The 17,523-nt window shown below is 45.4% G+C and overlaps 1 protein-coding gene across 7 annotated transcripts in view; it reads right to left on the bottom strand.

Moving 5' to 3' along the window:
* IQSEC1 (IQ motif and Sec7 domain ArfGEF 1) overlaps positions 1 to 17,523 on the bottom strand; it is a 229,694-nt gene that overhangs the window by 99,582 nt on the left and 112,589 nt on the right. For 2 of the 7 annotated variants that reach the window (XM_044300554.1, XM_044300555.1), the window contains exon 1: positions 10,468 to 10,651. The exons of the other annotated variants lie outside the window; for them this stretch is intronic. In XM_044300554.1, the coding sequence (XP_044156489.1) occupies positions 10,468 to 10,532 (65 nt within the window). In that variant the 5' untranslated portion in view covers positions 10,533 to 10,651. Of the gene's footprint in view, positions 1 to 10,467; positions 10,652 to 17,523 lie in introns of those variants that run through there. 7 annotated transcript variants of the gene reach the window in all.

The raw sequence follows: 17,523 nt of genomic DNA, 5'->3' as shown, positions 1-17,523 counted from the left end.
TTAGAATATACTGTCAGATCTGAGTTTTCACGAAGTGAAAACTTAGATCAGAAAAAGCTTTTATGCAGACGGATCTTCGGATCCGTCTGTATGAAAGCAACCTACGGCCACGGATCACGGACACGGATGCCAATCTTGTGTGCATCCGTGTTCTTTCACGGACCCATTGACTTGAATGGGCCCGTGAACCGTTGGCCGTGAAAAAAATAGGACAGGTTATATTTTTTTCACGGCCTCGAAACACGGGTCACGGGCGCGGTGTAAAAACGGTGCACAAGCCGAGTTTTCTACGGCCCCATTGAAAGTCAATGGAGCCGCAGAAAAAAACGGAAAACGGCACAACGGCCACGGGTGCACACAACGGTCGTGTGCATGAGGCCTTAGTCAATGCTTGTCCCCACCCATCTGTGTGGCTGTCATCAGGAACAAAACACAGAGATTCACCATGAACAGAGGAATGGGCTCCCAGGCAAGAATACCCTCGTCATCTCCTGCCTGGACTACTGCAACATTCTCCTTTGTGGCTTACCATCTATCACTCTCACACCCCTCCAATCTATTCTCAACTCTGCTGCCCACCTCTTAAGGGGGTTTTCTAAGAGTCTGGTCATCAGTATCTGGTCTGTGGGGTCCGCACGCCCAGGACTCCCGCCGATCTGCTGTTTGAGAAGGCAGTAGAGCAACGGACTTCTCAAGCTTTGCCTAGGTCATGTGACGACACGTTCATCGGTCACAGGGCCTAGGCACAGCTCAGCCCCATAGAAGTGATTGAAGCTGAGCTGAGATACCAAGTACAGCCGCTATACAATGTACGACGCTGTGCTTGGCGAGTTGAGAGAAGGCCACGGCGCTACTGTGAGCTCCAGTGCCTTCTCAAACAGCTGATTGGCGAGGATCCCAGGTGTCAGACCTCCACAGATCAGATACTTTTGACCTATCCAGCGGATAGGTCATCAGTATTAAAGTCTGGGAAAACCCCTTTAATCCTCCTTTCCGGTTGTTTCTCCTCTTTCTCTGCTCTCTGACAGTCATATCACTTTCTCCCCCTTTGTCCAGAGAATTCATCTTTAAAATACTAACTACATAAAAGGTCGTCCAAATATCTCTGTTCTCCTCTCGTCTGTTCTTCACAAAACAGTCTACAAGATTTCTCATGTGCATCCTCCATACTCTGAAACTCACTACCCCAGCATATCAGACGCTCCCCCAACATTCAAACCTTCAAATGTAACCTGAAAACCCATCACTTCAGGTGAGCCTACCACCTACAATGAGCATGCTCCCACCACACAGCGGTATGAGCAGCCTTGACCCTAACCTACTGGGTCCTTATTTATTTATTTTATGCACTTATATAGCGCTACTATATTCCGCAGCACTTTACAGACATTACCATCCAACTGTCCCCAATGGGGCTCACAATCTAAGGTCCCTATCAGCATGTCTTTGTAGTGTGGTAGGAAACCAGAGAACCCGGAGGAAACCCACTCAAACACCGGGAGAACATACAAACTCCATGCAGATGTTGTCCTTGGTCAGATTCGTACCTAGGACCCCAGCGCTGCAAGGCACCTTTTCCCTTCCCTTATAGATTGTAAGCTCTTGTGGACAGGGTCCTCTACTCCACTGTTCCAGTCTGTTAATAGTTTCATGTTTTTCATATTTGTATTTTTTATATTATGTATGGAATTAATGGTGCTTTGAAATAATAATATATTCGACTATGGCATACTGCACACTGTTTCTGGGGAGAAGAAGATAACTAGATAGACACCATCACCATAGTATATACCGATAGGCACTCACTCTGCTGCCATGCAGTGTCATGGCCGTGTGCATGAAGCCTTAGAAATGTATTCATTACTCCTCCATTTTTTGCTTGCATAAATTACTGGAAGTAGTGATATAACTTTCACATTACATAATTATGATTGTCCCTTTGTGCTAAGATGGTGTCAATACTAGTCAACAATAAAACACAAAACAAAACAAAAAAAATCTGGTAAAATATCTCGATTTTATCTGAGCTGATAATTAAAGTTGCCCTTTAAGCTAAATAATAAGCCAACCGCGTGCTCACCACCTCCATAAGACATGACGGTACCTGCATCATCGGGATCACATGGGCTCCTTACATGAGTAACCATGGTCAGCAATAGTCAGAATATAGTACTTGTGCCGCAGCTGCTGCTGATTACACAGGCTCTGACTAAGCCAATACTTCGCTTTTCCACCAAAATAAACATAAAATCTATTCAGCGTGTGATATACCTGGACCGCTGCCGTCTGACTCATGGCGATGATCAATGGCTAGTTTTATATGCTCTATATTTAAGGCTGGCTGTGGAGAAAGCAGACAGTGAACGCTCAGTTCTAGCGAAAAGTTGAGTGTAGTGACAGGATGCGAGGGGTGAGATTCAAGGCTGTAAAACGTCTTGGCGCCAGCCCTGCACAGATCCTAACACAGCGCCTACAGTGCCGCTGACGGGATGAATTAATTTCTAGGTAACAAGTTAAAAAGGGTTCAGAGAGGAAAATATGTAAGGGTGCACACGCGACCGATTTTCTTGCAAAATATTTCTGCGACTGAAAATCAGTTCTATTCATTTGAATAGGGCTGAGAGAAATCCATGTGCTTCTCATCAAAACAACGCCATTTAGATGAATGGAACAGATTTTCACTTGCTGAATTTTGGCATCAAAACTGAACATGTGAAGGAGCCCCAAGGCTGCATTTACACTATCTTGCTATGTCCATTCCAAGGCTTTCCAGGAGCATATGTCAAATGTATCCATAGGCCCCGATTTACTAGAAGGAAACCAAAGAGTCTTTCTGACCTCCGACAGGTTGGTACACATTGCTATACTCTTCCTTCTGCTGCATGGATGAGCACAGTCCGATAAACTACTACCTACAGAGGCAGGGTCGGACTGGCCCACCAGAGTTCCAAAGGATCCTCTGAAGGGCCCAAGCTCTGACAGTAATGGACCCCTTATAAAACAGATCTTGTATGTACAGAGGATGGGCCGTCTGAATAATTTCCTCTGGTGGACCCAATGGACATGAGTCCAATTATGCACAGAGGCATCCAGTCACAAAACATGTCTTTATTTTAAACATGGAAGCCTATGGGCATCAGAAGCCACTGTATCACTATACAGTGGCATCTGCAGGACACATCCGTCAAAGGTATACACCAGGAACTCCTCCAGACATACACAAGTAGCCAACTTTATCTTGACTGGCTTAACGCATTAATGCAACAAAATCACATAACAGTAATACAACTAATCACATTAAAGTCAGCATCCTGGTGCACGTGAAGTCAAGATAACATTGGCTAGATCTGTATACTTCCATCCAGCACTGCAAAACACAATGGGAAAGTTCTTCAAAATTCCACATTGGGTGTTATTTTAAGGATTATTCCATGGCAACTAGTTTCCCTATGCCATTATTCATCAACCTGGCCAGCTGTCACAAACATTTATCACCCATGGGACTCACACCTATAGAATATGAATACACCAACAGTGCGCATACTTGACGACTGCTTGATTGACATTCTTTGCCAATCAACTGGCCAGTTGGAAATTAGATGCCACCTACATGCTCTACTGGTCTCAAGTAGAACCATAAACTGTAATGGAGGCAGTAGAAACCCACTTGAAAAGTATGAAAAAAATAAAAATAGTAAAGAAATAAAAAGAGATGTCTTCTCGGTTTTACGGCTTGGAGTGTCTAGTAAATTATTAAAAGGTTTTTCATCACATTTCGCTGTGCAGTTTTTATTTGCTACCATAAATTAGACAACATTTTAAGCCATATGGGAGAATTACTGCATTCAATTTAATACTAAACAGATGACATCATTAAATAATACCGATGGCATCATCAGTCACAGGTATCAGACATTTACATGTCACTGGTGTATTATAGTTACAGTATACCGTATGTCATGTGTTTTCACTGCATGACATGTTACTTATACAGACCCCCAGACAAAGACTAAATGAGGAATAGATTTTAATGTAATTGTAGGAACGTGATGTTTTATGTATTGTTCTGCTGCCGAATCTCGTCAGCGGGAGGGTCACATGCCAGTTGTTTGTTTGCTATGATTAATGCAAATTCATTATTTATTGGTGACAAATCATGAAGATGTCTGAAAATATAGAGATCGTATAGCTGTAATGTCTTGCCCTTCCCCACCAATGTCTGTGTTTCTTCCTTGAAGTGGAGAAAACTACAACCCAACCCTGATTGGTAGATATGACCACCAAGCTCACTTTTTCACTGAAAAGTCTGTGTAGTCCGTGTACCGGATACACTCCTACTTTAGGAGTTTACTATTACACAAGTGTTTTTCAAAAACTTCCCACCAAGCTAGGTCCGATATTCCTAGGTCTATTTTAATTGCAGTCACAATTTTTATCATAAGATCTGACTGAATTTTAACCAGATGGTGCTGGACCTAAGAATATATTTCTAAAGGTTCCTGCATTGTGGTACATGGACTATGGAATGTGGAAATAACATATTCTAGTAAGTCGGGTTGGTCTACTGTTACAGAGGTAGCCCATGTCTCCACTGCTCTTCTCACCTCTCCCAGCATCCCAGACACGACTTAGATTGTTTATCAGACTTCACATACTCTGCTTTCCCTGACCTTGGCTTATCCTTAACTACAGTTCTGCCTGATCCCTCTGTGTCTCTTGAAACCCAATTGTCAATCACTCCAGGAGGCAGCAGTCTGGTTTGTTCCCCTGCAGCAAAGTTCAGATCCCCATACAGGGTTTAAAAGGTGAAAACCAGGAGACTGCAGAATAACAAATCTAAATGTGTTGGTTGACACAGTGGTTCCACACCCATTACTGTAACATTTACATTCTACCTTTTGGATAAAAGGTGAAGAAACCACTTTACACCATATTCATTAAGAGAAAGAAAAAAAAAAATCAGGAATGAATGCAAGTGTAACCAGATGTGACAAATATACAAGTTGTAATAAAAGAAATATAAAGCTGATCTGGGATTCTAAGAAGAATGTCACTTGTGAAGGCACCACTTTTTCTTCTGGTTAGATTTCTAAATTTGGTGCTGCATAGTAAGATTTGGGGATTTTCTGAGAATATTTACCTGATGACCTATCCCATGGATAGGCCATAGGTATCTGATTGGTGGGGGTCTGACACCCAGGACTCCTGCCCATCAGCTGTTTGAGAAGACACAGGTGCACACAGTAGTAGCCTTCTCTAAGATCACCAAGCACAGAGCCGTACATTGAATAGCGGCTGTGCTTGGTATCGCGGCTCAGCCCGATTAACTTTAATGGGGCTGAGCTACGCCTAGTCCAGGTGACAGATGAATGTGACATCACATGGTCTAGGCAAAGCCGCGAAAAAGGCTGTGGTGCTAATGCAAGCGCCAGTGCCTTCTCAAACAGCTGATCAGCAGACCACCACAGATCAGATACTGATGGTTATCTAACTATCTGTGTTTGTGGGCTTCCCTCCTTTCTGTCCATTAAAATAAATATGAATGTTCAGCTAAGGCAAGCATGCTCGTTTATGGTGGATTCTGCAGAAATTGGTGTCAGACATACAAGCGGTTGGCATGACCCATCTTCAGTTAATGGTGATTGTTTTTCATAAAGCAATGTAATTTTTGATCACCTGCACTCATTCACATGGAGGTATGCTTAATAACCCCATCTATTTTCAGTACATACCGGCCATGTTTATCTGTAACCTCACCACCCAAAACAGTTAGTCATTCTACCTCAAATTCAGCATTTTTCCTACCTAGTTATGTCAAACTTCTGAGATGCAAAAACAACAAATACATATTTGCACGAGGAGAATCCCAGGAACCAGATGTCCAAATGAGTGAGTTTCCCTCCTTAGTGAATACTGATTACATCATACAATTAGACTTCTTGAAAAAGCTCCAAAAAAACAGGATTACCACAGCAACCATAGTACGTCCATTGCCACCCGTTCTCCTCTCACAATCCATCCACATAGCTTCAGGAAGTTGAGATGCTTCAAAAAGGTTCAGTTTGTTGGCAAGCCCCCGTTGGCAAGCAGAAAATCAGGCTAGGAGCCTGCTTTTACTAGCATGAAAGTTTTAGGACATGTTTAAAGAGACTGAGAAGCAAGACAGTCTTTGCTAATGATAATAGAACTGGATGGGAACTTGGGGAAAAGCTGGCTTTAGACATGCAGCAATAGGTGGCCAAAAGTCCCCAAATTACATGCACATTTGACTTGGTTAATTCTAAATGGTCGGTTGTGGAGGAAGGGGGTGAGAAAAGCTGACAGACCTCTGTAGGGCAACTTATCATGGAGTAAAAATGTTAAGTCCACGTTAAGTAAATGTTATTTGCCCCACAAGAATACAGGCCCAAAAGTGTCTGCATCTGTCTGATAGCCCCCACAGACAGTGAATGGGTTGTCTGGTATATAAAACCTATTTTCAGATTCCATACTAGGGAGTTTGAGTTCATAGAGTAGTGTCCCCCAAGTCTGGACCCTCACCTAGCAGACAGTGGTAACAGAAGAGGACGAGGCATGTCAGTGTACCAGAGGCTCAGCCCATTGAGATGAATGGGAACTGTTCAGCAGTTACAGATGTAGTAGGGGTAACACTCAAACCCTTAACTCAAATTTCATTAACTCATCGCGTTATCTTGAAACAAAAGCCATTGAAAAGCAATTGCTTAACGCGTTTAGTTAACTTTAGTTTAGTTAACACATCTCATAAAGCATGAGTCTAAGGCCTCTTTCACACTTGCGTTGTCCGGATCCGGCGTGTACTCCACTTGCCGGAATTACACGCCGGATCCGGAAAATCGCAAGTGTACTGAAAGCATTTGAAGACGGATGCGTCTTCAAAATGCTTTCAGTGTTACTATGGCAGCCAGGACGCTATTAAAGTCCTGGTTGCCATAGTAGTAGTGGGGAGCGGTATACTTACAGTCCGCGCGGCTCCCGGGGCGCTCCAGAGTGACGTCAGAGCGCCCCATGCGCATGGATGACGTGCCATGCGGTATTTTCTCCAGCCAAAAAACGTTCCGTTCCGGAACTGAAGACATCCTGATGCATCCTGAACGGATTTCACTCCATTCAGAATGCATTAGGATAAAACTGATCAGGATTCTTCCGGCACAGAGCCCCGACGACGGAACTCTATGCCGGAAGAAAAGAACGCAGGTGTGAAAGAGCCCTTAACCCTACTACATCCGTATAGTGCATGCAGCCTCCATGGATTATAGCTGACCCAGCAATGAGCTGACAGCTACAGTACCTCTTCCGATTCCCCCATACACGTACAAGATCGGTTTGGCCCAGAGTGTTTCAAAGGGAGCAGAAAACCTCTGCCAGAAACCTCAGGTGGCAGCCTAGGTCCTGGAAGAACAAAAAAATTAGGCCAAAAAGTTCAATTTGTCCAATTCTGCTCTCCTTCAAGCCCTCCTGACACACATTAGAGTGTTGGCCGGTTCTGCCAAAAATGGCAGCTTTGACTAATGGATATAGAGGCCTTTAGATATCTCAATGACACTACGAAAATTGAAATATCAGTCAATTCATGCTAAAAAATCGACTTTTAAAGATATTGAGCACTTCCGCTTGCCTGTTCCGCTACAGATAATGTCCCTCAGGAAAGTCAGGAGCATGAGAAACCAAACTGTAATAATACTCAGTATCTTATGCTGCATACCACAAGGGTAGTATGTTGTGTGACTCTCCTGTGTAGCTGGAAAAGCCTAATAATAATAGTACATCCCAACCATGTGTGTGACCTGGGCTATTTTTGTCCAAATTAATACGTGATTTAGAGCATGAAGGCACACGAAGAAGTTCAACAGTGATCTAATGTTCTTTTACGATGCAGACTTAGAAATTGTTGCTTTTAAAAATTTTGAATACTTTTTTTAAAAGAAATACTCAGGACTAGGAACACAACGCTCCATGTAGTTCCACCCTTCAATCGTCTCAAAAACATAGGAACTGTGAATTCCTCTGATGTCTTTGGTCACTAGCAGAATGTTTCCCAGCATTACCAGTCTGAATTTTAACCCATAGTATCCTATTGTTTCCCCAGATAAGCAGCGCCAGAGGAGTTTAAGTATGCTTATCCTCAGACATGTGATATGTTGTTCCTAGCCTTCATCTGTGAACGAAACGTATGTAAACCAAGGCTGCCTCTCCTTCATCTAGAAAGCTAGATAAACTATAGCATGCTGGTTTCCATAACTTCCACAGGTTTCTCCAACGAAAATAAGGACAGGTCCCTGGTCTGATGGAGGTCCTGGATACAATCTGATCCTTATTACATAAGTCAGAAAAGTCAACACTGGTACACTCACCCATGCTAATGCTATATGATGAAGATGATGAAGTAGTGTTTTGATGTAAACTCACAAACATGTACATGGCATGTTCTCAGATATAATATACAAGATATCTATCCGTGGCTCAAATCCTGTACATACAGCACAGATATTCCACCAAATACACCACAGAAATTAAAGGAATACAACAAGTTTGGCAACATTGGGCCAAAAAGTTCTGTAAATGCATCCCAGCACAAAGCAAAAACAGGAAAATAAAAACCCACAAACCTATATTTATGGAGGTGGTCTTCTGAAGCAGTAGTGATATACCCAGGTTGGCATAAGATCGCTAATCTCACCAAACCAATCAGTCTAAGGAGCAAAGAAGTCTAATAAAATGACTACAACCAGATGCAGTGATGCCTTCATTCACCTGGGCATCGATCCCGTTAGTTGCTCTAGCCCTGGGCAAAGAACACCCAGGGCTCTTGCCCCACCGATGACCCCCTCCACCCCCTCCTCACATATGCCCTTTGCCTAAAAAAAAGACCCAAATCGCATTATATGTGTCCATGTATCTCCCTGACGCCAGTGCTCGATAAAGCCTCATGTACACGACTGTATTTCGTATCCGTGTCTGATCCGCATTTTTTGCGGATTGTATGCAGACCTATTCATTTCCATGGGTCTGCAAAAAAAATAAAAAATAACAACCCTGTGTCCGTTCCGCAAAAAGACAGAACATGTCCTATTCTTGGCCATAAAATGCAAAGTATCCCACCTCGTATGGCAAGAGAATTGTACAGTACATAACACCAAAATTGAGTCCACAAACTGCACCCCTGCCCTCTCGGGGATCAACACACTCTCTGCATGTTTTGTACATGTTTTACGGTAAATCATCCATAGATGAAATATCTGGAACTGGTTTACTGAAAGTGAAGGCATAATTTTCATCTTTACAGTGCAGCCCGATGACCTCATCCAGTTTAACCATTTATCCCCCCCCCCCACACACACTATGCCAGAATAAAAGTATAGTACATACATACACATACTGTACTTATAAGAGTCATACTGTGGCGGCACACATTTACTATTATTCCAGAACGAACATATATTACAGACATGGACACAAACTTATAAGAGTCATTCTATGGCGGCACGCATTTACTCCCTACTATTCCAGAATAAACATATTACAGACGGACACATACTTATGAGAGTCATACAGTGGCGGCACACATTTACTACTTACTATTCCAGAATGAATATAGATTACAGACATGGACACATACTTATGAGAGTCATACAGTGGCGGCACACATTTACTACTTACTATTCCAGAATGAATATAGATTACAGACATGGACACATACTTATGAGAGTCATACAGTGGCGGCACACATTTACTACTTACTATTCCAGAATGAACATATTACAGACATGGACACATACTTATGAGAGTCATACAGTGGCGGCACACATTTACTACTTACTATTCCAGAATGAATATAGATTACAGACATGGACACATACTTGCACCAGTCATAAAAAGCATTCACTTCTATTCTAGACTAGTGCAATATACAGTGCAAACAAATTATACTTACAAACAGTACAGCAATACGATATGTATGTAAAATAATAGCTTTAACTTACAGTATACTATATAGCGGTATATGTACTGTACATCGATGTAGCAGTGAGTTTAGCAGTAAAGAGTCATATGCCACCGCTGCCTGTTCTTTTACATAAGACAGTAGTTAAACCAACTAAGTTACCTAAACAGATTCAGCTCAGCTACATCGGTCTACAGACAGTTTATAGTTTACACAGTCCCGGTGATATATACACTATATTTCATGCACAGGACGTTATACGACGTAGCTATGGATGGTGTAGATAGTCTTGTGTGTCTTTGCAGAGTCGTCTTGTAAACTGTGTACAACTTTGTGTCCTGTGAGGTTTGTATAAGGTGACGTATATATTTGATGTAGTGGTGAATTATTACACAGTATGGTATATACGTCTGGGGCATTGGCAGCAGACACCCCCTGTGTATGTCGTGTGCAGGACTGTACATGCAGTGTTGGGTTGGGGTCTATAGACAAGTATACTGTATTACCAGCTGTCCAGTTCAAGCTCCAGCAGAGACTGGGTCCTCTCCGAATTACACTGCAGACACCACATGGCTCAGTGCGGGGACAGTACAAGTGTCACATCACCCCAGCTGGGACCCCAACATCCTGTGTCCCCCCTGACCCTCTCCTTGCTGCTACTGCAGTGATCCGGAAGAATCAGCAGAGAGGTCCACCCTTCCAGTCCAGGGGAGGATGGGGGGATGGCTGGAAAGCTGGGAATGGGGGGGAGAGGGGGAGGAGGGACTCAGGATTAAACTGCTTTCATTTGCTGCCCATTGCTTGTGCTTTCCTAGCAAAGGAACAGGAAACTGCTAAAGCGTACAGAGAGCTCAGGGAACAGAGCCATGTATACCGTCAATGCAGCTCTGTTACCGAATGCTTGGAGACACTTCGCTTCTGTAGTTTCACATGAACATGGGAACAACAGCACGTCCCATTCTCCTATCATTTCATGGAGAGAGAGGATTTATCAATATGTCATAGACAGAAAACTGCTGTAAGAAAATTCCGAAACTGGCCACTGATTAGGGTACTTTCACACTTGCGGCAGGCAATCCAGATGCAAACGGATGCATTTGCGGATCCGTCTGACAAATGCATTGCAATGCCGGATCCGTCTCTCCAGTGTCATCCGCATAAACGGATCCAGTATACATATTTTTTGCATTTTTAAAAGGTCTGCGCATGCACAGACCAGGAAGCCGTATCCGGCACTAATACACTTCATTGCAAATTAATGCTGGATCTGCAAGTGTTCAGTATTTTTGGCCGGAGAGAAAACTTCAGCATGCTGCGGTATTTTCTCCGTCCAAAAAATGTAAGAGGGACTGAACTGATGCATCCTGATCGGATTGCTCTCTATTCAGAATGCATCAGGATAAAACACAGATCAGTTTTTTTTCCGGTATTGAGCCCCGAGGATGGTACTCAATACCGGAAAACTAATGCAAGTGTGAAAGTACCCTAAGAATTTTTAAAAAAATTTAAGACCATAAATGTATGTCCTACTACAGCTGATATAGAGTGTGCGCTATTTCAGAACTTCTGGAACAGGGATTGGCAACCTTCGGCACTCCAGCTGCTGTGAAACTACAACTCCCAGCATGTACACTTGCTCTTGTAACTTGTAACTCCCATAGAAATGAAAAGAGGATTCTGGGAGATGTAGTCTCTGAACAGCTGGAGTGCCAGAGAGTGCTGATCCCTGTTCTAGAAGGATCAGAGGCATTTATTTAAAGCTTTGAGACACTCTTAGGCCTATTTCAGACGGGCGTTGCGGGAAAAGGTGCGGGTGCGTTGGGGGAACATGCACCATTTTTCTGTGTGAGTGCAAAACATTGTAATGCATTTTGCACGCGCGTAAGAAAAATCGGCATGTTTGGTACCCAAACCCGAACTTCTTCACAGAAGTTCAGGTTTGGGATCAGTGTTCTGAAGATTGTATTATTTTCCCTTAGAACATGGTTATAAGGGAAAATAATAGCATTCTGAATACAGAATGTATAGTACAATAGCGCTGGAGGGGTTAAAAAGAATACAAAATAATTTAACTCACCTTAATCCACTTGCTCGCGCAGTCGGCATCTCTTCTGTCTGTCTTCTGTGCTGTGTGCAGGAAAAGGACCTGTGGTGACGTCACTCCGGTCATCACATGATCCATCACCATGGTAAAAGATCATGTGATTGACCATGTGATGACCGGAGTGACATCACCACAGGTCCTTTGACTGAAATCAGCAAAGAAAGAAGACAGAAGAGATGCCGGCTGCGCGAGCAAGTGGATTAAGGTGAGTTAAATTATTTTAAATTTTTTTTAACCCCTCCAGCGCTATTTTACTATGCATTCTGTATTCAGAATGCTATTATTTTCCCTCATAACCATGTTATAAGGGAAAATAATAATGATCGGGTCTCCATCCCGATCGTCTCCTAGCAACCGTGCAAGAAAATCGCACCGCATCCTCACTTGCTTGCAGATGCTTGCGATTTTCACGCAGCCCCATTCACTTCTACGGGGCCTGCGTTGCGTGGAAAACGCACAATATAGAGCATGCTGCGATTTTCACGCAACGCACAAGTGATGCGTGAAAATCACCGCTCATGTGCACAGCCCCATAGAAATGAATGGGTCCGGATTCAGTGCGGGTGCAATACGTTCACTTAACGCATTGCACCCACGCGGAAATCTCACCCGTGTGAAAGAGGCCTTAAGGGTCCATTCACACGTCCGTAAAATGGGTCTGCACCCATACCACAATTTTGCGGAACAGGTCCGGACCCATTTATTTTCAATGGGGCCGGAATGTGCTGTCCGCATCTGCATTTGCGGATCCGCACTTCTGTTCTGCAAAAAAATAGAGCATGTCCTATTCTTCTCCGCAATTGCGGACAAGAAAAGGCATTTTCTGTGAGTGCTGGCGATGGGCGGTCCGCAAAATGCAGAACGCACATTGCCGGTGTCCGTGTTTTGCATATCCGCAATGAATGGATCCTAAGGCCGCCTGCCCATGACGCGGGTGAATGCACATAAGATCCGTCTGAATTTCCGTGTGGATTTATGTACGTTTCTGCAGCATATCCGCACCAAAATCCACAATTTCTAATTGCTGATTTTGGTGCGGATTAGAGGCGGTTTTGCCGCAGATCTCATCCTTCCATTAAAAAAGGGTGAAATCTGAAGCTAAAACCGCAAACATAATTGACATGCTGGAGATTTGGAAATCCGTAATACAGAAAATATCCGAAAAGTGTACAAAAGATTTGTGTAATCTCATACAGTTTGGTGGTACTGTACCACGATGCGTTTTTTTTTTGCGTGGGAATCCTCACGGAAAAAAACCTATTCGACAATGTGTGCAGGGGGCCTAAAGGATGTGGATTACATGTGGTATTTAGTGCGGAAAAAACGCAGCATAATACATTACAAGAAAATACAAATCTCATGTACATTTTACTTTTTCTCTTAGGTGCAGAATTTGACGCGATTTAAAATCTGCAGCATGTCAATTGTTTGTGCGAATTCCACCTTCTGTAGAGTGGCTTTCCCCATTGACTTCAATGGGGTTGTTAACAAACAGAAAATCTGCAACAAAGAACACATAAAAACCGGACCAAAAACGCACCAAAACTGCAATAAATAGCGCAGATTTTTGCGCATTTTTTTGTGTAGTATTGCTGTGGATTTCATGCAGATTTTCTGCACACAAATCTGCACCATGTGCAGGCACCCTAAGGCAATTTGCAGTCTCCAATGCACGGGCAATATCCGTGCGGCGGCCGGGACGGTTTGAGAGTCCGCACTGCAAAAAATAGTTCTATTTTTTTGCTGTGCGGAGGCACGGACAGAAACACCATGGAAGCACTATATAGTGAATGGGTCCAAATCCGTAATGCGGGGTGCACAGGGCCGGTGCCAGTGTTCTGCGTTTTAGATTTGGATGAGATTTTAAATCCACATAATTTCTGCACCAAAATCTGATGCAAACTCCGCACTATGTACACTGGACACTATGAGAAGGCAGAAGACATCGGCATAGGAAAGCAGAACATGCTGTACTGATAAAGCAGAGATCAGGGAAGCAGAGCACAATGGGCGAGGAGGCTGCGGCATGTCCCTCTGGCTGCAGAGCACAATGGGCGAGGAGGCTGTGGCATGTCCCTCTGGCTGCAGCGCACAATGGGCGAGGAGGCTGCGGCATGTCCCTCTGGCTGCAGAGCACAATGGGCGAGGAGGCTGTGGCATGTCCCTCTGGCTGCAGCGCACAATGGGCGAGGAGGCTGCGGCATGTCCCTCTGGCTGCAGAGCACAATGGGCGAGGAGGCTGTGGCATGTCCCTCTGGCTGCAGCGCACAATGGGCGAGGAGGCTGCGGCATGTCCCTCTGGCTGCAGAGCACAATGGGCGAGGAGGCTGTGGCATGTCCCTCTGGCTGCAGCGCACAATAGGCGAGGAGGCTGTGGCATGTCCCTCTGGCTGCAGAGCACAATGGGCGAGGAGGCTGTGGCATGTCCCTCTGGCTGCAGCGCACAATGGGCGAGGAGGCTGCGGCATGTCCCTCTGGCTGCAGCGCACAATGGGCGAGGAGGCTGTGGCATGTCCCTCTGGCTGCAGAGCACTTTATAAATATATCAAGACATAGCAGAGAAAGTAAACCCAGGTGCAGCTTCTGGGCGTTCCCTCCATCATGCCATGACTGTCCTCCTATAGGGTGGAGTGGCCCCTTCAGGTAACAGGTTCTGGTCCGACTGCTCTGCAATCCCTGTAGCTATGCCATTGAAGTCAGAGCAGAAGATGAGCTGCCGGCTGCACCGCGGGAGGGAGATGCACATTCTGATGGAATGAATGCATTGTGCAAGCAGAGCATGTTACACTGACAGCAGCAGGAGAGCTCGCTACATGCTGGTAAAGCATGTTACACTGACAGCAGCAGGAGAGCTCGCTACATGCTGGTAAAGCAGGTTACACTGACAGCACTGGGAGAGCTCGCTACATGCTGGTAAAGCATGTTACACTGACAGCACCGGGAGAGCTCGCTACATGCTGGTAAAGCATGTTAAACTGACAGCACCGGGAGAGCTCGCTACATGATAGTAAAGCAGGTTACACTGACAGCACCGGGAGAGCTCGCTACATGATAGTAAAGCAGGTTACACTGACAGCACCGGGAGAGCTCGCTACATGATAGTAAAGCAGGTTACACTGACAGCACCGGGAGAGCTCGCTACATGCTGGTAAAGCAGGTTACACTGACAGCATCGGGAGAGCTCGCTACATGCTGGTAAAGCAGGTTACACTGACAGCACCGGGAGAGCGCGCTACATGATGGTAAAGCATGTTACACTGACAGCACCGGGAGAGCTCGCTACATGCTGGTAAAGCATGTTACACTGACAGCACCGGGAGAGCTCGCTACATGCTGGTAAAGCAGGTTACACTGACAGCACCGGGAGAGCTCGCTACATGATAGTAAAGCAGGTTACACTGACAGCACCGGGAGAGCTCGCTACATGCTGGTAAAGCAGGTTACACTGACAGCACCGGGAGAGCTCGCTACATGCTGGTAAAGCAGGTTACACTGACAGCACCGGGAGAGCTCGCTACATGCTGGTAAAGCAGGTTACACTGACAGCACGGGAGAGCTCGCTACATGCTGGTAAAGCAGGTTACACTGACAGCACCGGGAGAGCTCGCTACATGCTGGTAAAGCAGGTTACACTGACAGCACCGGGAGAGCGCGCTACATGATAGTAAAGCAGGTTACACTGACAGCACCGGGAGAGCTCGCTACATGATGGTAAAGCATGTTACACTGACAGCACCAGGAGAGCGCGCTACATGATAGTAAAGCAGGTTACACTGACAGCACCGGGAGAGCTCGCTACATGCTAGTAAAGCATGTTACACTGACCGCACCGGGAGAGCTCTCTACATGCTAGTAAAGCATGTTACACTGACAGCACCGGGAGAGCTCGCTACATGCTGGTAAAGCAGGTTACACTGACAGCACGGGAGAGCTCGCTACATGCTAGTAAAGCAGGTTACACTGACAGCACGGGAGAGCTCGCTACATGCTGGTAAAGCAGGTTACACTGACAGCACCGGGAGAGCTCGCTACATGCTAGTAAAGCATGTTACACTGACAGCACCGGGAGAGCTCGCTACATGATAGTAAAGCAGGTTACACTGACAGCACGGGAGAGCTCGCTACATGCTAGTAAAGCATGTTACACTGACAGCACCGGGAGAGCTCGCTACATAATAGTAAAGCAGGTTACACTGACAGCAGCGGGAGAGCTCGCTACATGCTAGTAAAGCATGTTACACTGACAGCACCGGGAGAGCTCGCTACATAATAGTAAAGCAGGTTACACTGACAGCAGCGGGAGAGCTCGCTACATGCTAGTAAAGCATGTTACACTGACAGCACCGGGAGAGCGCGCTACATCATAGTAAAGCAGGTTACACTGACAGCACCGGGAGAGCTCGCTACATGATGGTAAAGCATGTTACACTGACTGCACCGGGAGAGCGCGCTACATGATAGTAAAGCAGGTTACACTGACAGCACCGGGAGAGCTCGCTACATGCTAGTAAAGCATGTTACACTGACAGCACCGGGAGAGCGCGCTACATGATAGTAAAGCAGGTTACACTGACAGCACGGGAGAGCTCGCTACATGCTAGTAAAGCATGTTACACTGACAGCACCGGGAGAGCTCGCTACATAATAGTAAAGCAGGTTACACTGACAGCAGCGGGAGAGCTCGCTACATGCTAGTAAAGCATGTTACACTGACAGCACCGGGAGAGCTCGCTACATAATAGTAAAGCAGGTTACACTGACAGCAGCGGGAGAGCTCGCTACATGCTAGTAAAGCATGTTACACTGACAGCACCGGGAGAGCGCGCTACATCATAGTAAAGCAGGTTACACTGACAGCACCGGGAGAGCTCGCTACATGATGGTAAAGCATGTTACACTGACTGCACCGGGAGAGCGCGCTACATGATAGTAAAGCAGGTTACACTGACAGCACCGGGAGAGCTCGCTACATGCTAGTAAAGCATGTTACACTGACAGCACCGGGAGAGCACGCTACATGATAGTAAAGCATGTTACACTGACAGCACCGGGAGAGCTCGCTACATGCTGGTAAAGCATGTTACACTGACAGCACGGGAGAGCTCGCTACATGCTGGTAAAGCATGTTACACTGACAGCACGGGAGAGCTCGCTACATGCTAGTAAAGCAGGTTACACTGACAGCACGGGAGAGCTCGCTACATGCTGGTAAAGCATGTTACACTGACAGCACGGGAGAGCTCGCTACATGCTGGTAAAGCATGTTACACTGACAGCACGGGAGAGCTCGCTACATGCTAGTAAAGCATGTTACACTGACAGCACCGGGAGAGCTCGCTACATGCTGGTAAAGCAGGTTACACTGACAGCACCGGAAGAGCTCGCTACATGATAGTAAAGCATGTTACACTGACAGCACCGGGAGAGCTCGCTACATGATAGTAAAGCAGGTTACACT

The sequence above is a fragment of the Bufo gargarizans genome, chromosome 7 (genome assembly GCF_014858855.1).
Source record: "Bufo gargarizans isolate SCDJY-AF-19 chromosome 7, ASM1485885v1, whole genome shotgun sequence".
NCBI lineage: Eukaryota > Metazoa > Chordata > Amphibia > Anura > Bufonidae > Bufo > Bufo gargarizans.
This window is presented reverse-complemented; position numbering and strand designations above follow the sequence as displayed.